A 26,033-nucleotide genomic window follows, 5' to 3' on the forward strand; every position below is an offset into this window, starting at 1 on the left:
AAGTAGAAGAATTTCCCCCATTTTTATTAATACTTGAAGTTTCTTGCCATTAAACATTACTAGATAATGTAGAATTATCTTCATTCTTGTACTATGTTAATTTGGTCCTCCTGGATAGAATCCCAGTACGAAGAATATAGAAACGTCAGTAATTGTTAAGTAGTTTGGACAAGATCCAAAAAGGAAGCAAAGGCTGTCTTTGAAGCTACTGAAGATGTAGGTAATGGGTCTGTAGTAGCTCTTTTATAATGTGAGGAAAAAAACACACCTTGAAAGGACAGTTAATTCTATCCTGTAATAGTTGAGATACAGAGCTGATCATCCGTGACTCGTTCACTGACAGAGAAAGGGAGTATCAGCAAAGATCTCAGACTAGACATCTGACTTTTCAGTTGGCTAATGTGGAAGTGAATCCTTCCATTGGTCACTCTTCTTCTTGAGGCATGTTCAGTGCAGCTTTTTGTAAGGAAATGTTTGTCCAACAGCTCTTGCTGAGACATAGAATTCTATTCAGTTTGTGGAAAGCTGCTCAGTCTTTTGTTTAGAAGGAGCAATGGGAATAGGATTTCATGGAAAAATTGATAGTATTTATCATATTTTTCACTATCATATGATAATCATATTCTGCAGCTTTGGTGTAAACCTTTTGCTGAATTTTCTTCAATGAATCTCGGGTCATCTTTCTCCATCAGAATGTGTGTGGTAAATTTCATGTGGTAAAAGGGCCTATGTTACTGGAATAGAAAGCGGAAAAGTGAGTTGCTTATATGTTAATTGGTAAAATTGGTTCTGGAGATTTAGCTTGCATTATCAGCATCTTGCTCTGTTTGTTCCCTCTTATAATTTCTGAGGTGATCATGACGGTTTATGATATTTCTCTGTAGTGACTGAAGAATTTATTTTCTTCAAAAGGCTTAACCTAGTGGAGCGTAACATTTCCAAATATGTGAATTGCCATGTTAAGCACAGTGATTATTATATTTTTTTCAACAGCGCCAAAAGTTACGTGAAATTATTCTGCAGCAGCAACAGCAGAAAAAGAATGCGGTTCGGCAAGAAAAAGCCTTGCAGGATGCAGCAGCTCCTACCCATGCAGCTCCTCTTCAGCATTGGCAGCAAGACAACTTAAATCAAATGTTTAACCGCCCTCCTCCTCCGTATCCTGGGAATATTAGGTCCTCTGTTGTCCCTCCAGGTGGGCCAAGATTCACTGTGTACCCAAAAGACCAGCGTGGCCCATTTCCTGCTGATGGGCAGTTCAACAGACCCCAGTTCCCAGGTGATATGAATGCCATGGGGATGAGGCCTCATGGTCTTAGGTAAGCTCTTTGATTTTTTTAAACCTAGGTTATTACAGGGTAGTTCTGCATTTACATAAATTGCTAGATAAAGGGTAGGTGGATTTTTTTTGATGAAAAATCATCTGTGCTGTCTACAGTAGGTGGTAAGCTTCCTGAAGGCAGTATGTCCAGTGAGTTTTCCTAAAGCATCCGTAACATTAGAGCGTGTGCTTTAAGAAATAAAAATGGAGAAACTGCAATACTTGTGAAAGTATTATGTAACCTGGAAGATCTTGTTGTCCATGGTTTGGGGGCAGGGTTTTTTTAAATGAAAGGTGATGTCTTAATAACGAATAAATGTAATATTCTTGTTTTCGTTTATAATGAATATGCAATGATATGTCAGCTTCTGTCGGTGACGTTTTTGTGGTGAATGCTATGCTGGAAAATGAATACAGGTATCAGCATACATTGTCCTCTCAGGAGTAATTATTTTCAATATTTTGGATTTATTTCAGTAATTTCTAAATCCACACAACATTACTTTTTACACTGAGTTGCACTAACACGTAGTTTATTTACTAATGTAGTTCTTTCTGTCAGTTTTCTATCCATTATTATTGGAACTGAAAACAGGTTGTTTATTAAACATAATTAAAGCAATTAATTTATTGTAGTCATAAAGCTCATTTAAATGTAAGCATAATTAGTCAAAATATTTATTTAAATATCTTAATGAATGCATTATGTAAAGCATTCTGGTGAGTAGTTACTTAGTCAGATATGCCAGATTAGGCAGTCCTGAGGAAAAATGATTATTTATCTTTCATACTTTATTTTAGATATGGGTTTCCAGGAGGTGGCCATGGACCACCATCAGGTCAAGAACGTTTCCTCGGTCCTCAGCAGCCAGTGCAACGCCCTGGAGTTCCACCACAGCTGAGAAGATCTCTGTCTATTGATATGCCTCGGCCAGTGAACAGTCCACAAATAAATAATACATCTGGGATCTCTCAACATTTTCCTCCCCAAGGGATTCCAGTTCAGCAGCACAATATATTGGGTCAGGCGTTTATTGAGTTACGACACAGAGCTCCTGATGGGAGGCCAAGGCTGCCTTTTAATCCTTCTGCTGCAAATGTTATGGATGCAGCAGCACAACATCAACGACATGCAGGGTTTCTACCCAGACAGGAGTTTCCAGGCCCCAGACAGGCAGAACCCCTGAGACATAATTCTCAAGGTATACCTAACCAGTTGCAGATGCCTACAAGTTTGGAGCCTCTGTCACAGTCACAGCAGGATCAAATCAATCCTGACAACTCACCTGCACTTGTAATACGTTCTGTAAGTCATCCACCAGTTGCTGATGCATTCCCAGGTCCATCTTTGCCTACAGCTGCACCGGGTGATGAATCTGCAAATTTACAGATACCCAACCAGCCAGGTGATGGACTAGAAGAAAAGCTTGATCCTGATGATCCTGCTGTAAAAGATTTGGATGTAAAAGACCTTGATGGGGTTGAAGTCAAGGATTTAGATGATGAAGATCTGGAAAATTTGAATCTAGACACAGAGGATGGGAAAGGAGATGAACTGGACACTTTAGACAATTTGGAAACCAATGATCCTCACCTTGATGATCTTCTGAGGTCTGGGGAATTTGATATAATTGCATACACAGACCCAGACCTTGATGTGGGGGATAAGAAAGGAATGTTTAATGAAGAACTAGATCTTAGTGTCCCCATTGATGACAAACTAGATATCCAGGGCAAGACAGAAGAACCAAAACAGAAAGAACAAGGTGATAAAACTGTTTCCCCTCCTGAGACCCAGTCTCCACAGAAAAAATCTGCTGCAGAAAATGAAATTAAATCAGAAGTACTTTCCCCAAACACTCAGGAGGAAAAGAAGAATGAAAATGAGAAAACTGAGGGAAATGCGGAATCCACAAGTACTCAACAACCTGCTGAAGTGGAGTTAAAAGATGGAGAAAAGGCTCCCGCACAGCCTGCTAACCCAGAATTCCCTGATAAAAATACTGCTGTTTCTAGTCAAGAAACAACTGTGCCTAGTCCAGATGCTCAGGGATCTGCACTTCCGACTGTTCAAGGAGCAGTAAGTTCCTGCAGTATTTCTGGGTCCACACCAGTCCTCTCAAGTTTGCTATCTAATGAGAGCTCAGATAATGCTGAAGCAAGGACTCTAGGGTCTCCATCTCAATCTTTGCCGCCACCACAAATGAATCATGCATCAGGTATTCCCCAAACACTAATGACACCTGGTGGACAGATCTTGGAAAACACTTTAAATTCAAATTTGACCATGGTTCCACGAATGAACCATAATTTTTCTCAAGGGTCACCAAATCCGGGATTTATTCAGGGTCAATCATCTAATCATAACTTTGGGACAGGACCGGCATCTAATCAGAGTGTGGGTGTAGCAAACCGTCCTGGTCCTAGTGGCATAACTGGGCCCCAACAGATAATGCTCCCTCAACCATTAGCTCAGCAACAAAATCGAGAGCGGCCACTGCTGCTAGAAGAACAGCCCCTTCTTCTGCAGGACCTTTTGGATCAGGAAAGACAGGAGCAGCAGCAGCAGCGACAGATGCAAGCCATGATTCGCCAGCGTTCGGAGCCATTTTTCCCCAATATTGGTATGTGGGTGATCTGTTTGTCTGGGATCTTGTTAGTTTTTTAAAAATGCAGCAATAAATAGCTAACTAATCAGGTAGCACTAAAAGAGGGGGGTAGATACGTGGAGCTTGAAGGTGACACAACAAACAATAGCCTACCTAGTAAGTACAATGGGAATATGGAAATTGAGCATGTGGGTGGAATTCTAAACTCTGTGGCAAGGCTCCTGTTAATATTACCAGGATCAGGGTGACTCTGCATTACTGCCAAATTTTCTGACACTGCCTGTCGTATATTCTCTTTAGGTTCTCATATGCTATATGGAGTAAATACACCCTTTGTAAGCAAATGATCAAGTGCAGTGGTTCATATTTTGATATTTCATCTATCAATGTTCTGTTCCTGGTTGTCCTCCTACTCTTTCTTTTTGCAGTGGATAGCATGTCTGTAGGAAAGAGATCATTGAAAGCTGTGTTACTGACTCACGGTCTAGGCAAGGCCCAGAAACATCACAAATAATTCTTCATGTACTAAAACCACTTAAGTCATTTCCTGTTTAATATAACTTAGCAGTTTGAGCATTCAGATCAAGACGGTCACTATCATTTAATAGTTTTTATTCAAACATGAAATTTTGAGCAAGGTGTTAGCAGTAACTGTACTGGCCATCAAGGCTGTTGGTTCCAAAGACAAACATAACCTACCCCCTAAGTCACAGTTCCATATCCGCAGTTATGTGGCCACCCCAGGCAGCTAAGATGACCTTCACAGGTGCCTCCCTACCTAAGCCATTCTGTGTTCCCATTTATGCTGATCTCTGTGAAGCATCCAATGGGCGAGACAGCAAAAAAGCATGCTTACGGTCTTTTCACATGCTGTGTGTGCCTTTTTGCCTGTAGTGTTAGGGTACTTACAGAGGCACTAAACCCTTTTCTTAGTAGATCAGTGGTGGTGTGTCAAGTTTCGCCAACAGGAATAACTCTGCTTCCTGATTCTTAAACCTATAAATAGAATTTATTAATCTGGTGGGTCACAGGCCACATTTCATCTAGAGCCCTTCTCAGACTTAACCTGCTTTTCTTTGTATGCTTTGGCTGAAAAGGACAGTTGCTGCTGGAGTAGCTTTCCTTAGAGGATATATGAAGCTGCATACTAACCATGAATTTCAAAGCGGAGAGGACAAGTAATGTGAAATAGTAATGCAATTATGTTGTTTTACTGATGACTTATTCATGAACTAGATCTAAACAAGTCAGTTCTAGTTAATGACTTGTAATGTTCAGCTATATAATTCATTTTTACTGTTTTTCTTTTATAGACTTTGATGCAATTACTGATCCCATAATGAAAGCAAAAATGGTAGCTCTTAAGGGGATCAATAAAGTCATGGCGCAGAGTAACATGGGCATGCCACCAATGGTTATGAACAGGTAGGCAACACGTGATACCATTCTTCAGGGCTACAAAGTATAAAAGGAAATGATAGAGCTAGGGGAAACTGTGTGCAGGAAATGAAAACATTTTGAAGTGGAAAACATCTTTTTGTTGTATACTTCATAGTCATTGCTAATATGAAATTATCTCCTAAGAATAAAACAAGTCTGGCAGTAGAAGCTGTAAAAAGTATTAAAATGCCTCAGACTTGTGCTCAAAGACAAAAGGAGCTGTGAACTGTGCAGACTTCACCATGATTGCCTTTAACTTAGGTGGGGGGTCTATGAGCCAGAAAGATCTGCACCTTTTCTTTTTATGTGGCCCTTAAAACAGTGTGCTTTCTTCTTTTTAACCCTTCTTTATGGTAATATGTGGCTTAATAGAAGTGTACATTTACCCAACTCTGATTGACTGTTGGCCACATTGGATTGGGCTTTGAGCAACCTGGTCTAGTGGAAGGTGTCGCTGGCCATGGTAGGAGATTGGAACTGGATGATCTTTAAGGTCCCTTCCAACTCTAAGCACTGTGTGATTCTGTGGCTGTGCTGGTGACCATGATATCTAAACCATTAAATGTTGTGGGGTTTTTTTTGGTAGTACCATATTATATTAAAATACAAATAGAGAGTTTGTGTGTGTGTGTCCATCCATCTTCACTCATTCAGCCCAGTGCATCATATTTACCTCACTTGTCTGAAAAGTGTAAAATGCTATAGTTTCAACAAAGGGCAAAGTATTTTAGCATCAAATGAGAATTAATATTGTCCAGATGTTGAAAAAGTTTGGTACAAAAGTTCAGGCAAATACCTGTAAAATATTTGGATGCTTTGTGTAAGTGCAGCATAATAGAAGAGCTATCTTCCCTAACCCTCCAGTTTTAAAAGTTGTAATTTCATATTCTGCTTATCTATTATAGGTTTCCCTTCATGGGTCAACCAGTTCCAGGGGCTCAGACCAGTGAAGGCCAAAATCATATGCAGCAGGCAGTTACACAGGTAATACAACTTGATATGGAGTTTAAACACAAGTGTTTAATAATAATATTAACAACTGGGTTTGGGTGGGGTTTTTTTAATTGAATCATGATTTAATATCCTTGTGTGTATGTTTTACTGAAATTTCTAGGATGGAAGTTTGACACCTCAGATGTCTAGACCTAATCCTCCCAATTTTGGTCCTGGTTTTGTCAGTAAGTACAGATTTTATAATTGACCGTACGTTGATGTTGGATTCTAGAGCAGTCTTGGGCTGTGTTGTAATATTCTGAGCTCAGTGAGAACTACAGTCTATATTGATGGGGGTTTTTTGTATTTCAGAAGCAAAGAGTTCTGTGCAGCATCATTGTCATTTTAAGAAACACCAATAAAAGCTTTCCAGGTATTAGTTAAGCAAGACTAGTTGGGAACCACAATTTTTGAAAGCAAAAATATACAGCGCTAGTATTTTGTGTTCTTGTTTCTGATTGCCCTAGATCAGTCGTAAACCCTAGTCTCTATGATGAGAAAAATTTATTAGCAGAATTTAAACTGAGTATATGTTGGGAGAGGAAGACCATGTGTGAAGAAGTGTTTCAAGTAAACACATTTACCTTTTCTAGAAACTGGAGTAGCAGTGCTGAGTATACAATAAGGAACTTTTGCATTATCATCTGTATTAATCTCTTTTTATGTGGCTCTTAAAACAGTGTGTTTTCTCCTTCTTAACACATATTTCAGTGTTTTATGGTAATACGTGGCTTACCAGAGGTGTGCATTTATCCAACTCTAATTGACTGCTGGCCAGGTTGGATGGAGCTTTGAGCAACTTGGTCTAGTGGAAGGTATCTCTGCCCATGGCAGGGAGTTGGAACTGGATGAGCTTTGAGATTTGACATGGCGCTCAGCAGTGGTCTCATTCTGGTTGGGGTGTTGGTTCTGACTACTTGAGAAAATCTGTAGTAGTTACTCTTACCTGGAACTTGTTAATATTTCAGTACTTTGATTTGCACTTTAATGTTGCTCCCCTCTGCAGTTACTCTCTGTCCTTCCCACTCAGTTGTCCCTTCAGGTTATGTGATTAGTTACGCAGAATTTATCATCAAAAGAATGGGCATCCCTCAAGACTGAATTGATTTAGTTGAGCCTTTAGAGTCAACGGTTGTCACTGCCACACAGATGTCGAAGTAGAAAGTGGTAGGGTCTGGAGCACAAGGAGGACATGGTTATAGTGAAAACCTACTGTCATGTAGGTATCTTTATTAAACAAACTTCCTTTACAAGGAAGATCATGTGCTATTTCTGGCTGTCCAGCTCATTGCCACAGTGAGATCAGGAGACAAATGATATCACCGCCAAACCTTCACTCTTGCCTTCTGCACTTAGTGCAGATCGAGTGTTATCAGACATGATTGTTTTGCCTTGAGAAAAACATGTGAGAGCAATGGACTGCTCATAGCAGATGAGCATTCTCATTTGTAAAAAGAGTAATGTCTCATTTACAGTCTACATGAGAGTACATTGTTTGGGGGTAGGAAAGGGCACTGGTGATGAAGGCCCTGACATGAAGTTGTTTTTACAATAACAGTGTCTTTCTTTCATTTCACAAATACTTGATGAATGTTTATGATTTTCTTTTTCTTAGAAGTAGTAATAAAAATAAGTTTTATAGGTGCAAAAATCTCCTGCAAACAGCAGGATTAATGAGGCTGTTTCCTATAAATTTGTGCCCTTACTCCCTAATCTCTTTCCCTTTACCTGAGTACTTCTGGAGGTCCATGTCCCCTGTTCTGTGGGGGAGTTAGGTACTACCAGGTTCTGTAGTTGCTTTCAAAGCTACATGTGCTCACTGGCTAGCAAGTACACATCTACTGGCTAGACAGCAGGCTGGTGTCTCTTGAAATTAAGGGACTATGTTAAAATTGCTTTCTCTCAAAAATGCAGGTATTTGGTTCTCTGTCCCCTTTACTCATGTCGCTCCAAGAACTTAGTATCTCTTGAGATAGCAAACCCTCTGTCAAATCTGCCTGAACTTGACCAATGGTTTCTTTAAAATAAGGGGGGAAACTTCATATCTAAAAAAGGAGAATGAGATTATGTCATACTTAATTTCCCTTCTCTCTAGATGACTCACAAAGAAAGCAATATGAGGAATGGCTGCAAGAAACACAACAACTCCTTCAAATGCAACAGAAGTACCTTGAGGAGCAAATTGGAGCACACAGAAAATCAAAAAAGGCACTCTCAGCAAAACAGCGTACAGCCAAGAAAGCTGGCCGTGAGTTCCCAGAAGAAGATGCAGAACAGCTTAAGCATGTTACTGAGCAGCAAAGTATGGTCCAGAAACAGCTAGAACAGGTAAGCATCTGAAATCCAAACTGATTACCTTAATATTCAGCTGTCATACTGGTAGGACTCTTTCCTTTAAGTCTTCTTAAAAGCAAGTTGAAATGCTTACATACAGTGGAGCTTATTTAAAGGGAGCCACTCCCTATCATGTTTCATGTGTGTAACAGCATTACTCTGGATTGTGGTGTGACACTGGAATTGTAGGAGAATATGCTGTGGCAAGCATCATGACAAAAAGCTGTCTCCATACTTTGGGAAGAGGGGACATTGCTTGGCAAAATGATTTGCAGCAGTGTTCCTGGCACAACTGAAAGCACAAATAAAAGATTAAAAGGAAAGTCTTAGCATGCAGGGCTTGGTTTCAGGCTTGAATGAACCTCATAACTCAAGTCTTTCTGAGGTCTCCTTACATAATCAGAACCTCTTGGGTATATTCCAGTTAAATGTTACTGTTTGAAAATCGCTTTTCATAGTATCTTAAGTGTTAGTCTAGTTTTATGCTCTGTCTTGTTCCTAGATGCTGATCATCAGTGTGTGTTATCCGTTATTGTATCATGGAATGATACAGGTCAAAGGGTTATCTGGGGTTCATCTAGTCTGCTGATCAAAGCAGAACTAGATTCATGGTTAAATCAGGTTGCTCAGCCAGCACCATATCAGTCGAGTCTCCAAGGGCAGAGATTTCCCAGCCTCTCTGGGCTCCTGTTCCAATGTGTAACTGCTTCCACTGGGGTTTGTTTTCCTTCCTTCGTATTCAGTTAGAATTTCACTTGCTATATCTTGTAATTGTGATTATAGTAAGTGTCACTGAATGATCAAACCTGTGATAGCTTTGATAAATGTATGCTTTAGCCAACTGTACTGAATGCTGTGTTCCTCAATACATTGTTTATAAATTATCTGGCATGATTGTCAGAATCAGATAGACCTCCTGAACATAAAAATACTTTAGAATTATTAATATGAGGGGAAAAAACTGGCAGCAAGTTGCTTGGAATGAAGTCCTAAGTGATACTTGACTCTCAAGTTCTTTCTCCTGTGTTGCTTCAAGACAAAGGGTGTAGAATATTACTTGGCTCGTCTTTTCACTTTGGTGAAGAGGGATGGAGCAGATAAATCATGTCTACATCACTTCTTCCCTTTTTTTTTTTCCCCTTCCACAATAAATCACAAGTAGAAGAAATATGGAAAAAAAAAAGGAATAAATCACTTTAACCGTTTTTTTTCATATATATATCAGTCTGGTCTTACAGCAGAGCTGAAGTAACAGCTGCTAATCATGACATTGCTGGCAGATTCATTTAGTGCCCCATGATTAAGGTTCTTTTATTTTTCAGTTTTAAATTGAAATTTCATATACTGCTAGTAAATACGCTCCCCTCCCCTTCAGCGACTGATTTAGACCAGTCATCCACATTGTAAACAGCACTTTGTTGCATACCTAGTAGGAGCTTGAAGTTTTATTGAAGTATATTTTTAGGGACCTCCTATTTGAAGTAATTCACCACTCTTTCAGATCATATCAGGTAATTTTTCTGTAATCAAGCTTCTGTAAGTTTTTGAAGAGGACAAAGTCTCCATATTTATATAGAGAGAGCTGTCAAATCCCTGTGAACTGCTAGTCCTGGACACAGGCGCAGAGAAACTGGAGCTCATGTTGTGCAGCATAAGCTTATGTCTGACAGGGTTACTAGCCCAGGCACAGAGCTGTGCAGGCACTACCACATTGCCTCTGGGGGCCAGGGTGGCTTAACTGTTTTGGTGTGGCACTGTGCCTGTGCTAATACGCTCTGCTTTGTTCTCCCCTGGACTGTTAAAATACCAAGTTGATATGCGCAAGTCAGCTTAGGTCCAGCTGGGTGTAGTCAGTGCTGGTCCTTTGAGATCCCAACTAATTCCAAGTACAGTCATATGGCTGATCTGCCACTGCAGACCCTAGAAGCGTGTAGTGGTTTGGATGCCTCATTCCCTAGGCATACAGAGCCAGCACTGGTTTAGTGCTCTGTATCCAGGGAGAAGTCCTGGAGCACTGGACAGTGCAGTGCAGATCCATCCAGTTGGTGGCTTTATGCAGTGGCACTGTTTATGTGGTGGAGTCAGTGCCAGGCCAGAGCTCATAAATTATCTGGGACCTGAGATTACTGTGTGTATAGTACACAGTACTTTTTTGGTTGCATCTGTCCTCCATTCTGGAGTGTGTCCTGTGATACCTCTGTTATCCTGAGCTTTCTGGCTTGTCCCTTGCCCCATATGAAGGAGAGTGCTATCAAACATTTTTAATTCTGTTACGGACTTTTTCTACCAGTACAAACAGCAAATGGAAGTTGTGGAAGTCATAATCTAATGAATAGAAGCAAAAGAGGCATTTTCCATAAGGCATGTATCAGTGGATTACAAGTCCTTTTGTTTGTTTAGAGGGCAGTGTAGTCAAGTATCTGCTGTGTTTCTGAAATGCTCTTTTTTGTCCAGTTGACACTGTTATATATTTCCCTTGGCTTCTCCTGCCTGCTTTAAAAATCAACCACGAGGTTTAATGTTTAATATCCAAGTTGAGTCTGTTCTTATCTTAATACTGAAAATTTTCATCTGCTGTGTGATGTTTGAGGATCTGTCTGTGAATAAATGGGAATCTACCTCACAGTTTTCTTGCAAACCTTTCCTTTTCAATGATGTCTTTTAAGATCTTTTGCTGACCTGTGAAGATCATGCATCTCACTCTTTCCTTCCTCACGTCTGTTCCCAACTGTTGCCCTGCGCATGGATAAGATCTATAGGACAAGGATTACTTCTGATTTAGTTTTGTATATTCTCTTGCCCAGTGTAGTCTTGCTTTGTAATTAGAACTTGGAGGCACTGTTGTTTTCTCTAAACTTTTGGGATGGATGGTATTTGTAATGAAACAATGGCTATTTAGCCTTAAAAAAGGGAGAGAAAATTAAACTGTGTTGAAATGCTATTTTTGCCTGAGGTTCATTGCTGAAATTATAATGGTGAGTTACATGTTTAATGCTACTTACAGTCAATACATGTCAGAGATGAATTATGGCTTTTTAATTTTCAGATTCGAAAGCAGCAGAAAGAGCATGCAGAACTGATTGAGGAATATCGAATCAAGCAGCAGCAGCAACAGCAGCAGTGTGGAATGGCACCCCATGCTATAATGCCAGGCGTCCAGGCTCAGCCACCAATGGTTCCTGGAGGAACATCACCAGCAATGAATCAGCAGAACTTCCCCATGGTGGCACAACAGCTCCAGCATCAGCCACATACAGTGGTAATCCCTGGGCAAGCCACCCCAAACAGAATGCCAAACTTACCTGGATGGCAGTCTGCAAATGCCCCTGCAAGTCACTTGCCCATGAATCCAGCAAGGATGCAGCCTCCAATGACACCATTGCCAATTACTCCTGGTACACCAGCTCCTGTGCCTGGTCCAAATGCAACTGCACAGTCAGGGCCACCACCAAGGGTGGAATTTGAGGACAATAACCCTTTCAGTGAAAGCTTTCAGGAGCGGGAAAGGAAGGAGCGTTTACGGGAGCAACAGGAGCGGCAGCGCATTCAGCTTATGCAGGAGGTAGATCGACAGAGGGCTTTACAGCAGCGCATGGAACTAGAACAGCACAGTATGATAGGGTCTGAATTAAATAACAAAACATCCTTATCTCAGATACCTTTCTTTAATTCTGATCTACCTTGTGATTTCATACAAACTCCACGACCTCTTCAGCAATCTCCACAGCATCAACAGCAGCAAATGGGGCAAATTCTGCAGCAAGGTTCCGTGACCTCGCCTCCTGCCACAAATTTCATGCAAAGCAGTGAGCGAAGGCCAGTGGGATCTACAGCCTTTGGGCCTGACACATCTGCTGTTCCAAGTGGAGCCCCTAATTTCCATAATGTAAAACAAACTCATGGGAATCTCCCTGGGGCTACCTTTACGCAGAACCAAGTCAGGCCTCCATTTGCTTCTGCTGTACCTTCATCTACAGTGCTCAGTAGTGGTGCCCCATGTGGTTCGGACACTAGCGTGCCCCAGGCAACAAACTTCTCTGGATCAAGCCAGTCTCTCATACAGCTGTATTCTGACATAATCCCTGAAGAGAAAGGAAAGAAGAAAAGGACACGAAAAAAGAAAAAGGATGATGATACTGAGTCAATAAAAGCCCCGTCAACTCCACATTCAGATATAACTGCACCATCAACTCCAACCATTTCTGATTCTACCTCCACCCCCACAGTGAACACCCCCAATGAACTTTCCCGTCACCAAGATGAACAAGAGTCAGTGGAGTTAACGGGCCCATCAACATCGAATGCAGGAGAGAGTCAGGCCTCTCCAGAGCTAGAATGTAAGCTCCCTAGTAGCAGTCTGCCACAGAAACAGCCGAGTGTAAATGCAGAGACTGATAAGGCTAAAACAGATACACCTACTAGCATGCAAGAGGTTAAACTAGAAAAGGCAGAAACTGATCAGTGCTCGGGTCAAGCTGAGCCTAAACCTGAAAATCCAAGCAGTATTAAGGTGGAAGAAGATAAGGTCACATCACAGCCTGCCTCTTCAGCTCAGAGTCCAGCACAAGCAGCCAGCATTCCAGCAGCAAAAGGGGAGTCAGGGAACGAATTGCTGAAGCACCTGCTTAAAAATAAGAAGTCCTCATCTCTTCTAAATCAGAAGTCGGAGAGCAGTGGCCGAACAGAAGAGGAGGCTTCTGGGGATAAGAAGCTAACTGAGAAGCTGAATCCAGCTGAAGGAATGGTGAGCCTGTTACCAGTTTTGTTATACAGTGGTCATCAACAGTCAAAGGCTAGTTTGTGCCTTTACCGCAGGCATTTGTGAAGAGGTGGGGAGATAACCTACCTGCACAAAAGTGGAATAAACAGCTTTCAGGAATTTTTTGCCTCCCTTCCTGCCTTTTCTCCATGAGTAAATCATCTGTGTTACTAAAAGAACAAATTTTAACATGACTTTGTAGATCAATGTATCAGAAAGTATTAAAATGAAAAAAACACCAATTTTTCTATAGATAATCCTCTTAAACAATGCCACTTCCTCATATTTACCAAGATTATGGAAAGATTTTACAATATTACTCTATTACCTACTAGGATGTTTCTGAGCAGTATATGGATGTCTGTATGTTGCGTGCTTCTGTGACTCCACCTTAGCCATGTACAGGGTGACCTGTGCACCTTTGCAGAGGCACAGGGCTGGGCTTCACACCCCTTCATCTGCACTATTTGGAGCACTTGGTGAATGAACCAATTCCAAGCTCTGGTTTTCCCTGTGAAAATCGTATACTGTCTCTAATTTTAGTACAGACCATGCTCTTGGTTATTTTATCAAAAGTGTGAAATTGTTAAGTTGCCTAAAATTGCTGGATTTCTGTGTTACAGAATATTTTTAATTGATTTTACGCTAGTGGAGAAGAGCATTAATTTTTTATATTAATACCATTATATGATTTAATAATTTATAAAGTTCTTAAAAACAGACCTAAAGAAAATTCTTTTCCGTGGAGGTAGGATGCATTCAGATTTGTTGGTTGTTTTATTGTAATCTTCAGTCTCTACTCAGTTTTGTTTTGTGACTGCCTAATCTCTAAATACATCCTTGAAAATGAATTAATACAGATAAAATCAAAGGTAACTTTGGTAAAGTGTTAAAGATCCATGGTTAAAACATACATGACAGGAATAGTGGTGAGAGTATTTGTGGTAGAGGTTGTGTAAAGCTGTTTAAAATAATACTAGAGACAAGAAATTGGACTTCTTTTAGCTTGCCACTGTCTGTTGCATTACCACATCCCATTCTGATTGCTTCTACACAACTGTCCTTGTACATGAAAAATGGCTTTGCAAATTCGTACTGAAATTATTTAAGAAATGGTACAATCCAGAAGCATTTCATAATACTGGTTTTGTTTCTGACCTCAAAATGCATTTGTAGTTTATTAACTTACATGCTAATTTCCTGTAACCAGTCTGCCTTTCGTTATGCCATAGTGAAAATCTCTAGGGTTGCATGCACATGTAACTTCATTTTAGGGGTGTTCAAAAGAAAATGTTTCTTGTCTGTGAGTTTTTGATGGTGTTTCCAGATGTCAGTGGTGTTAATGATAAGTCATAATTCTGTGTGTAGGGACAGTACAGCAGTTTGGGTTGCCAGTGAGACAGCAAAGTAAACAAACCGTAAAATACAGTTTCTTATCAATGAGATTTATTACACTGCGTGTGTTCTTCTAGACTGTCGTGCAGTAAATTTGAACCAAATGTATATTAAAATGTCAAAAATTCTGCCTCACTTTCTTTCTTTATACCAGCAAACTGCAGGAAACCAGATGCAAAGTGCATTTGGGTGTAGTAACAGCCAGCTTCAGAGAACAGATGTAGGACCTGAAACCAAGAAACAGAGAAATAAGCGAACTCAGAGGACAGGAGAGAAGGCAGCTCCTCGGTCCAAGAAAAGAAAAAAAGAGGAAGAAGAAAAGCAAGCTATTTACCCCAACACTGATACATTCATCCAGTTAAAACAGGTAGGCATACAGATGCTGGGGCACGCAGAAGAGGACACTTGAAAGAGTGCACTCATGATGGAAAGCTGATCATTAGGTTTAATTCTGAGTGCAGGGTGGAGAAACTGAAGACTTCAATGAAACTAGGAAATTCAAAATTTTGGGTTTATTTCAATTTGGAAGATCTACTGACACAGCAGACATTTGGTAGTCTCAAAGCCATGGGGATCCTGTCAGCTCTATCAGCCTCTGTGGCTGAACTGGCAGGAGCCGGAGCTGTGGCTCTTGATTGGCCACCTTCCTTAACAGAGAGGCCTGTGTTTGACACAGTTTTTCTGATAGTGGGTAAATTCCAGTTACTTTTAAAGTTAGAAACCACTCTACTAATGTTTGGATATGTGCAGTGCTGCTCTGTAGTAGTTAACATTGATTTCTAACTTCTTTTTCTTTTAATATAGCAGCTTTCTCTTCTGCCTTTGGTGGAACCAATAATTGGAGTGAGCTTTGCCCACTTTCTTCCTTATGGCAGTGGCCAGCTAAATGGTGGAAATCGACTTGTTGGAAGCTTTGGTAGTGCTACTCTTGATGGGGCTTCAGATTACTACTCCCAGCTCATTTACAAGGTATGGTTTTAATCTGGTTTTCCATTGTGTGCTCTCTCTGGGAGAAGAAGTTCCATGTCATTTTTATTAGTACTAGTCAGCTGGAGTTCCTGCCTTTTATGCAAGCAGAAGAAAATGATTTTCTGTTGCTAGACTAGTTAGATGGTGCTGTGATGAAACAGTCACCATTGTTTTACTCCCTGAAAATGGAAATAAGTTCTGGAAACTGTGTTGTAAACTAATTAAAAACTACAAGTATTTCTGTTACAAATGGATGCTAAATAGTGAAAATGGTAATTACAGTTTTATGGAGCAGGAAAGGCTGAATTCTCAGTACTTTGCGAAGTCATTGAAAGCATTAAAGCATTTCTTAATGTGAATTAAATGGGAAATAGACTTCTCTCATTTGTCCACTAAGCCCTAACTAAGAACCTGAGAACTGTGAATAAAATAGACTGTTTGTTGATGAGCTAAAAATCCACTGAATTTAAAACTCAGTCTCTAAGATGAGAGGGGCAGTACTGGGAGAGCAGCAAGATAGTGAACAGACAGAATCAAATTTGCTGCTTGCCTACCCTAATATAAAACTTCAGTTACTTACTAAAAACCAGTGGTGTGTTTACTCCAGCATTACATGGCATGTTAGCTCAGAATGTGACACAATGGAAATAGTTGCCGTGGTCAAAGTAGGCTTTGTAGGCACGACTGCAGCAAGAATACATAGTGGAGTTCTCATTTAATTTTTGTTCAAAATATGGGCAGTTAGGCCCATAGTGGGAGGTAGCCTGGAGCATGAGCTTGCAGAGTATCTGCTTCTCCATGGTAGCTGCTTCAGTGAAAGCTCATCGTGTGCTATATGTGTGGTAGCTTCCCTTTTAGTGAAAATCGGGAAAGCTGACTTGTTTATGGTGATGGAGAGTTACTGCAGAATAGCTCTTTCAATCTTAAGTTCAAATCTTTGCTTAAACTGCAGGAATGTGTTGGGGCTTCCAAACCATTCCTAAAAATGTTCTTTGTGCTTTTCTGTAAATATTTTAGCTATATCTTTTTTCAGTAATGTATACTCCTTGCGTAAACTATTTCTCTGATAGTATCATTGATATTATCAATGAAAAGATTGATATTATCAATGAAAAGCAAAGCATTGTGTCTTTTATAGTAGATACTTTAATGTATTTGGTCACCTACTTGAGAATTAGCTGTCACTGCTTATCAGTTCTGCCTCTGGGTGTAAAAACCCAGGTGAGTGGGTTATGTTATCTAGTAGTAGAACAAGGCAAGTTTTCACCTGGTGTTCCACGGCTGATTTACAGTCCTTTCATCTCATGCAGCAGAACAATCTGAGCAATCCCCCGACACCCCCAGCCTCTCTCCCTCCCACACCACCTCCCGTGGCATGCCAGAAGTTGGTAAATGGCTTCGCAACCACTGAGGAACTTGCTGGCAAGGCTGGTATGTTAGGAGGTCATGATGGTAAGGATAATACATATTCTTTCCATAATAAATGAGTCGAGATTGTAGCCAATTGCAAAATAGGTAACTGGGATGCTTGTCAGTTGCTCTAGTCTTCTTTTATAAAAGCATTATGCCTAAACTTTACAAGGTCGCAGTTGTTATCATCCAGTTTTATGTTATACCAGTATAATGTCAGATGATAGCCTCTTCCCTCTTGCCCTTTGAAAACATGTTGAGACCTAGGAGCACTCCTGGGAAATGAAAAAGAGAACCTCAAAATCATTTTTTGTGTCCAGTACAAATGACTAACAGGTTAGCTGAGTGAGCTCAAAAGCAGGTTACCCAAAATGTACTGTCAGCAGGCTTTGTATGTAGTCAGTACATATTCTCTGATGCTTGTAATTTGGTCAATTAAAAGTGCTTTCTAGTAAATGAAACCTTATGCTGCCTCTTCATAGGGACTGTTTTACTTTGTTATTAAAAAGTTGTTGATTGTTTTCTCAATTAAACCAAGCATCCTCTCACAGTGGCAGGAGGCACCCGCTATTTGCTCAAAATCTTCAGTTTTTGTAAATATGTAGACTGATCATGAACAGTTAAAAATTCTTGAGCTACAAATGGATGAAAGTGGTGTTACCATCTGCTGTAATAACTTGGTTGTATCAGGCCACCGACACACAGAGGTATGTCAATGGAAGAGCTGTACAGACATCTCACTGTGTTGTGCACTTCTGTTTTTAGTTACCAAAGCTCTGGGACCAAAGCAGTTCCAGTTGCCTTTCAGACCACAAGATGATTTATTAGCAAGAGCAATGGCTCAGGGCCCTAAAACTGTGGATGTTCCTGCTTCACTTCCAACACCACCTCACAACAATCAGGAGGAGTTAAGGTAGGTTTTCCTTGACATCTTCAAAAACATATTTGAAGGAGATTCTGTGATCTTTTGGTAGGAGATGAGACTGAGACTGTGTAAAGAAACAAAATCCATTGTGCCCAGGTGCAGAGAACATTAATGGGATGATTTTTCCTGGTTAACTCTTAGCATTCCACACGTGAAGAGCAGCACGCTAAAATAGGTGACTTCTGCCATTGCTAGACTCTAAATTCTATTAAGTTGTTAAGAATTCATTACATTGCTCTTTTGAAAGTGAAGAAAACTACAAACTGGTATTTTTCCTGGAGCAGCATGATGGTACTGTTGAACAATGATGGTACATGACTGCTGTACCAGGCAGCAGGACTGTGCAAGAGACAGCCTGAAAACTTCCCAGTTCTATTCAGTTTCTGTTACCATGTGAGAAATGCTTGCTAGAACATGAGTCTCCTACAAAGATCTTTCCTTTTGCTTCCCTTTCACTTGGCTAACTGAAAGTTGTGTGTGTTTGGAGTCTGTGCATGGATAAGGGGAGGTGGATCAGTGAATATGTCTAAACCAGAAAGTTTAAATTTTAAATACTAATATTTTACACAGATAAATGGAGCAATGGGGAACTGACAGTCCTGTGATGGAGCCTGAGCTTTCCTAGTGCCTTTGTTTTCCTTTATGTAGCTTTCCCAAGAAACCACTGTGTGCAATGGAGTCTCACATACCCAGAAGCAATGGCCTTCCACATAATTGCATTTCATGACTAGTAGCAAGAAACAAGTTCATTACAGCTCCCTGTCATCATTTATGTTTTGGCCTGCCAAGGGGTTTTTGTGCATTTCCAAAACAGCTTTTTTGGGTTTTGTTCCAGGGTTCAAGATCACTGTGAGGACAGGGATACTCCTGACAGCTTTGTTCCTTCTTCCTCTCCTGAAAGTGTGGTGGGAATGGAAATCAGTAGGTATCCAGACTTGTCAGTTGTAAAGGAGGAGAACCCAGAACCTGTACCATCTCCCATCATTCCCATCCTGCCTAGCAGTACTGGAAAAGGTGAGAGTGCAGCAGAGCAAACAGTTAAAACTAGGTTTGTTTGGGTTTTTTGTTAGGTTTTTTTGTTTGCATTCACATGTGAGTAGGATTAACCTGGTGTATTTTGTTTTCTTTTCAGGTTCAGAAGCCAAAAGGAACTATATAAAATCAGAACCCGGTTCCGGAGTGTTACCTGGTTCTGGCTTTTTTGCATCTCAACTTGGTCCATCCCAGAATGGTCCTAAATCTGGCCTTGTATCTGTAGCAATTACTTTGCATCCCACAGCTGCTGAGGTAAAAGAAATAAGTTTTACTTACATATGTAAAGTACCAACAGTAGTTAAGATACTTTATATATAAATATAGTGAACCTGAAGGGGTTACAGCATAGTACAATAAAGCAGCTGTTGCAGTCTCCCAGTAATTTATGTTACTGTCTGATGAAAACAAAGGTGTGTTTTTATTACTGTTTTTAGAACATCAGTAGCGTTGTAGCAGCATTCTCCAACCTGCTCCACGTCAGAATCCCCAACAGTTATGAAGTTAGTAATGCTCCAGATATCCCGTCCTCCATGGCAGCCGCCAGCGCTCACAGAGTGAACCCATCCATGGAGTACAGGCAAAGCTTACTACAGGGTCCTCAGGCAGGAGGCATGGGACCTGCCAGGATTGTAGGGTCTTATGGACTGAAGCAACCTAATGTGCCCTTTCCTGCAAACAGCAATGGTGAGTGGTCATCAATTCTTTCACGTTTTCGGTACCAACATTTTAACTGAGTCAGTGTTGAATGCATTTCAGCCACATACATCCATGCTCTAGCATTGAATAATTGATTTTTATTCTGAATAATATTTTTCTGTTCTTACGTGAACATGATCAGTACATGTGAACCTGCTCCTGATGTTAACCATAACTATAGGTCTGATCCATCTCTGATTTTCGTTGTATTCAACATCACTGTCATTGAGGTATTTCTTCCAGTAGTTTCCAACATTATTAGTTGGGGTTTTCGTCCAGTCTGATTTTAAATCCATCACTCAGAAAGATTATTCCTATGCTAGAAAACTTGATGTAGTTGTTAAAGCATGTATTTCTATGTTGGTTTAGTTACTCATTTTTTAACACAGGAGCGTATTTTTGCCTTCTTGTTCACGCACTTGGTTTTGGTCTAATTGAAATCATTTCCCTGTCAGGATGTAGTTTAAAGTTTGCCCTGTCCAGGAGGATGTTGCTCCTCTAGACCACTGAAGCATACCATGACTTCTCATAAATTAGGTTTAATCTGATACAACTTCTAACAGACTTACCTGTTTTGTAGGTATAGCTGGCTATAAGGATCACAGTCAGAATATTGCAGAAGGCTCAGCACTGAGACCTCGATGGTGCTCTCATTGCAAAGTTGTGGTTCTTGGCAGTGGTGTGCGGAAGTCCTTCAAAGACCTGCCCTTCCTTAAACAGGTACTGCAGGGGAAGTAGTTTCTTGCACATAATGGTGAATAAGCAAACAAAAACACTACTGCTTGTCATGCCAACGGGTGCCGCTTCCAGGTTTCTTTGTAGTCTGCCTTCTATGTGTGCACTAATTCAGGATGGGACATTCAAGTATGTTTGTAGTACAGATAAGAAATGGCACCAAAGTTGTTTACATAAAAAGAATTTCAGTAAATTTCATAAAATAGGTCCCATGACAATTATTTTATAATAATCATGGCAATTTCCTAAATTCTGCTACTAACCTTCTTCCATGGCCACTTCAGGGAACTTAGTTCAGAAGAGCTTATTTGTAAGGCAGTGCCATATTGCTGTGCCAGGAAGTATTCAAACAGCAAGAATACTTGCACCCTTTTGTGAACAGGAATCAGGTTTCAGTCTCGGTTTCTTGTATTCACATTGGGAACTGTCATTCATTCAGGAACAACCATTGCTGTTTCAGTGAGGTTGACATAATTATGCAACTAAGGTATATAGTCAAAATTTATGCACAAAAGTAATGGGTTTGTGTAGTCAGAGAAGCACTGAATTCCCAGTAATGTTTTGCAGATGGATCAGTAGATAAAACAGCGTGAGCTGTCTTTGATTAGGCTGAAACGACATGTTCTTTCACTATCTAAAGACAAAAGAAATGGATTTTACTTTGCAAGTGTGCCTGTGGAGCAGATGGGTGCACGGTATAGAATGCTTTATTTTGCTGCTTAAACTTCTGTTAATGGCAAGAAATGCTGAAGAACAAGGTTGTAGGTGGTGGTAACGTTAGATCTGTCAAATAATCAAGTGTTTATATCACAGTATCGCTCATTATTTCACAAATGTTCTACAGATAAAGAGTTTCTAGCCAGATTGGAAGACTTGTTTCATTCCACTTAATATGTGAAGAATGGTATTAAAATGCACTTCTGAGAATCTTCTGTGTTTGATTCCCAGGATTCCCAAGAAGGCTCTGATAAAATGAAGGACATTGTATTCTGTAGCAACAACTGCTTTGTTCTTTATTCAGCAGCTGTGCAAGCAAAAAACTCGGAGAACAAAGTGAGTATCAGATGCTTTCTAGTGAGCAGAAATTACTGCAGCTAGTTTTTGAAGAACAGAAAGGGGGCAAGGGGGAAGTTTGCACTTCATTCTACAGGTTTATAAGTTAATTGCTCTATGCTTAGACACTGAGATTCTGAACAAGCAGCATGAAGTAAAATTCGTATTTGCATAACTTCCATTGTGACAGAGATGCAGGGCAGAATAGCAGCCACCTTGTGCTGTCCGTACTGGCAGTCTCGAAAAAGTAGACATATAAGTTCTCTTTTGCATTATGCAAAACCATATATACATCTTTAAGGGCTGTAATTCTGCAATTTGGTTTGGCTTTTATGGTAAATAAAAACATAACTGTGCAAATAACAACTGAACTGCAGGTTTGCAAAAAATACTTTTATTTGTTAAGTGTAACTGGGAAAATGCAATCCTGTTCATCACTTTATTTGGGCATAGCTGTCGTTTTAAATCATGAAGTACCAAAATAGTAGTAAAGAACCTGCTGACTGACAGTGAAGAGGAAAAATTGGTTCTGATTACTGGACACAGACATTTTCAGACATTTGTTCAACTGAAAGTGGAGTTAGGCCACGGATTTTTCTCAGGTTGGCTGGAACAGTACGCTGTAGTTCGCTGCCTACAGGCCCTGAGAGGTTCAAATGTACCTTTTCCTCCCTCCTGAACCAGTGGACAGAACAGGCGTTGTGCTTCAGACATTACCTAGTTAATGCTTTCTCAAAGTCCTGTATTTACTGTAGAATTTGCTGCCTCACTTCAAATGCTTTTTTTCAGAAGAAATTAAAAACAACCCATACCTGGGGGAGAAGATACATGTGTGCTACATCCGCATCCTCGTAGTGTCCCATGTAGCTCATCTTCTCTAGTATTTAAGCAGGGTAAATACTGTATAAGTATTTCTGTACAAGTGCATCAGCACGTACGTCATTAAGCTGATTAAATGCCATCTTCAGGCTCTCGATCCTCTCATTTACTTCTTCAGGATTAATCATACAAACCACATTAGGAACTTTTAAATGTAAACTTCCTTTGTTCTTGTTTCCTCTCCTTTTATGTTTTGGTTTGGTTTTTAACAAATCTCTGCAGGTGTAATTCCTGCTTTCTGTGAGTGAATAGTAAAGTCCTCAAGGTAAATTTAGTCTAGAGCCCTGCAGGAATTTCCTCCTTACTTGTTATCAGGAAAAATACGTGGCATTAATTCCAAATCTTCCCCTTCTACCAAATAACAGTATTCTTGCTCCTTAACTTCATTCTGTGACCCATATTGTAAAGTTACTTTGTGTCATCACAAAACTTTCTAAGAACACCTAAGAACTAACTCTGTCAGTTAGCTCCTTTAGGGCAACTGAGTAGTTTTTCATTCATAACCTGAACAAAGGATTATTTGTTCTTCCCTGTATTTATTGAGGGGCACCACATTCTAAGCTGACTGGGAGAACTCCTGCTCTCCGTATCCTAGCACAAACTGTGATAATGCAGGTCAGGGTAATTTCCATCCTTCTCTTTTGCTGCATTGGGATCTTAGGCATTCTTAGTAGAGTCTTCCATACTGACCTGACAGTGTTTTCAGGCTACATCTAATGGTTCATGCTTTGAGATTTTTATTGTAAGAGTTTTCTGTTGATTCAGCAGGAATCAGTTCCCTCTTTGCCACAGTCACCGATGAAGGAGAGGCCGCCTAAAGCATTCCATCAGTACAGCAACAACATCTCCGCTTTGGATGTCCACTGTCTGCCTCAGCTGCAGGAAAAAGTTTCTCCACCATCATCACCTCCCATCATGTTCCCCCCTGCATTTGAAGCAGCCAAGGTAGAGGCAAAACCAGATGAGCTTAAGGTAACAGTGAAACTAAAACCTAGGTTAAAAGCAATACACAGCAGTCTTGATGACTGTCGGCCTCCCAGTAAGAAGTGGAAAGGTATGAAATGGAAAAAGTGGAGCATTCAGATTGTGATTCCTAAAGGATCATTCAAACCTCCTTGTGAAGAAGAAATAGATGAATTTCTTAAAAAACTGGGCACAACCCTTAAACCAGACCCCGTGCCTAAAGACTACAGGAAATGTTGCTTCTGTCACGAGGAAGGTGATGGGTTAACTGATGGACCAGCAAGGCTTCTTAACCTGGATTTAGACCTTTGGGTCCATTTGAACTGTGCTCTTTGGTCTACAGAAGTCTACGAGACACAAGCTGGTGCCTTAATAAATGTGGAACTCGCACTGCGAAGAGGCCTGCAAATGAAATGCATGTTTTGTCACAAAATGGGTGCCACCAGCGGTTGTCACAGGTTAAGGTGCACCAATATTTATCACTTTACCTGTGCCATTAAAGCACAATGCATGTTTTTTAAAGACAAGACCATGCTTTGCCCCATGCACAAACCAAAGGGAACTCATGAGCAAGAACTTAGTTACTTTGCAGTCTTCAGGAGGGTCTATGTTCAGCGAGATGAAGTGCGGCAGATCGCCAGCATCGTTCAGCGAGGAGAGCGCGACCACACTTTCCGTGTGGGAAGCCTCATTTTCCATGCCGTCGGTCAGCTGCTCCCGCAGCAGATGCAGGCCTTCCACTCTTCCAAAGCACTCTTCCCTGTGGGTTACGAGGCTAGCCGGTTGTACTGGAGCACGAGATACGCCAACAGACGCTGTCGCTATCTCTGCTCGATTGAGGAGAAGGACGGGCTCCCATTATTTGTCATCAAGGTTGTGGAGCAGGGCCACGAAGATCTGGTCCTTACTGACACAACACCGAAAGGTAAATATTGTGAGCTAAGATCACCACTTTTGCGAGTTTGCTGTTTGTGTTGTTACTCCTGATGCTTGTGGTATGATAAACATTACAAATTCATGTTGCAGGCCCTATGTAATGCTGAAAGTGAGTTTCCAGGGCGCATTTTGAATAGCATGCTCTGAAGACTCAGGATACCCCTGAAGAAATTGTATAAACTGAAAATACAGACTTGTTACAAGTTCACAGAGGAGACCAAAGACCAAGTACTTAAAAGTGAATTAGTATTAAAATAGTAGGAATGTCAGCATCGGTTTCCTTTCATGCAAAGTAACTTTGTTTAAATACAAACTCAATTAGTTAGGAAGCAGTAAGACAATAGTTCACTTGACCACGCTGTTCCCAGGGCAGGTAATGTTGTCTCTGGCCTGGGGGAGAAGACTGTGTTAGATCATAAACGTATTGGCAGGTGGAGAAACACAGCGCGTGGCCTGTAGTGCTCTGGTCTTACTTAACCCCTTCATGCTGTGTGTGCCAATATACTTAGCTTCCCTCTGTCCAGTCACACCACTGCTGGGGGAATTGCCCACCCACAGCTGTGAGCTGACAATGATCAGCCAATGGAAACAGAATATAGAGTTTATTTTCAGGAAATTTACGTTGCGCGGGTTTCCTCAGGAGAATCTGTCCATGCTGTTCTTGTCAGAGGACTGAAAGTTTCCGTGCTGCAAGTACTAAAAGCTTCATTCCTGAGAATCAAGTGTGCAGTAGGAGTGTGGTGCTTGTTTGGGATTTGTTCAGGGAAAAAAAAATCAGCTCACCAGGTGATTGTCTCTTTTAAACACCAGCCTGTGTGTGTACACAACCAGCAACAAATTGCTTTGCCAGTGCTGGTTTCTGGGTCCCGGTATCCCCAGGCATTCAATTTAAAACCAGTACCACTACTTTATTGATCACTGTAACTCTTTCCCGTATGGTTGTGTAGGTGTGTGGGATAAAATCCTGGAGCCCGTTGCTTCTGTTAGAAAAGAATCTGAAATGCTCCAGCTGTTTCCTGGCTATTTGAAGGGTGAAGACCTCTTTGGTTTGACAGTCTCTGCAGTGGCCAGGATCGCTGAATCGGTGAGTCTTCACCATCCCAGTTCTTGCTGGATCACCCCCAGTTGTTGGATAGACATGGGAGAAGGGGAACAGGAAGAAGCGTGTGGTGAAGTAACTAATTGGTTACACACAACTAACATATAACCACTTGGATTTCTTCTTGTCTGTGTTTTTGCAGCTGCCAGGGGTTGAGGCCTGTGAGAACTACACTTTCCGCTATGGCCGAAACCCCTTAATGGAACTTCCTCTTGCTATCAACCCCACAGGCTGTGCCCGTGCCGAGCCTAAAATGAGTACCCATGTCAAGAGGTTTGTGTTAAGGTATTTTGTTTTAATTTCACATAGTACAGCCCAGGGTTTATAGGCTGCTTAGGGTTATTTGTGCTTTCGTCTGCTGCTTACAAACCCTGTCGTCCTTGGCTGTGTATGTGCATGCCCAAATCCGAGGAATTGCTTTGTCGTCTACGCTAGCTGGCTTTAAGTGTCTGTATGTCTCAAAGAATTTTTGATGGGGTTTG

At 40.8% G+C, this 26,033-nt stretch overlaps 1 protein-coding gene across 3 annotated transcripts in view; it reads left to right on the forward strand.

Moving 5' to 3' along the window:
• KMT2C (lysine methyltransferase 2C) overlaps positions 1-26,033 on the forward strand; it is a 194,876-nt gene that overhangs the window by 163,265 nt on the left and 5,578 nt on the right. For 2 of the 3 annotated variants that reach the window (XM_065666830.1, XM_065666833.1), the window contains 19 exons: positions 994-1,319; positions 2,123-3,945; positions 5,244-5,355; positions 6,276-6,354; positions 6,485-6,548; positions 8,459-8,691; positions 11,744-13,441; positions 15,006-15,218; positions 15,656-15,820; positions 17,131-17,272; positions 17,996-18,143; positions 18,991-19,169; positions 19,288-19,442; positions 19,625-19,874; positions 20,467-20,606; positions 21,570-21,674; positions 23,319-24,441; positions 25,400-25,536; positions 25,694-25,836. In XM_065666830.1, the coding sequence (XP_065522902.1) occupies positions 994-1,319; positions 2,123-3,945; positions 5,244-5,355; positions 6,276-6,354; positions 6,485-6,548; positions 8,459-8,691; positions 11,744-13,441; positions 15,006-15,218; positions 15,656-15,820; positions 17,131-17,272; positions 17,996-18,143; positions 18,991-19,169; positions 19,288-19,442; positions 19,625-19,874; positions 20,467-20,606; positions 21,570-21,674; positions 23,319-24,441; positions 25,400-25,536; positions 25,694-25,836 (7,235 nt within the window). The remainder of the gene's footprint in view (positions 1-993; positions 1,320-2,122; positions 3,946-5,243; positions 5,356-6,275; positions 6,355-6,484; positions 6,549-8,458; positions 8,692-11,743; positions 13,442-15,005; positions 15,219-15,655; positions 15,821-17,130; positions 17,273-17,995; positions 18,144-18,990; positions 19,170-19,287; positions 19,443-19,624; positions 19,875-20,466; positions 20,607-21,569; positions 21,675-23,318; positions 24,442-25,399; positions 25,537-25,693; positions 25,837-26,033) is intronic. The other variant, XM_065666832.1, reaches the window with a different exon arrangement.

Source organism: Lathamus discolor, chromosome 2 (genome assembly GCF_037157495.1).
Source record: "Lathamus discolor isolate bLatDis1 chromosome 2, bLatDis1.hap1, whole genome shotgun sequence".
NCBI classification, from domain to species: Eukaryota; Metazoa; Chordata; class Aves; order Psittaciformes; family Psittacidae; genus Lathamus; species Lathamus discolor.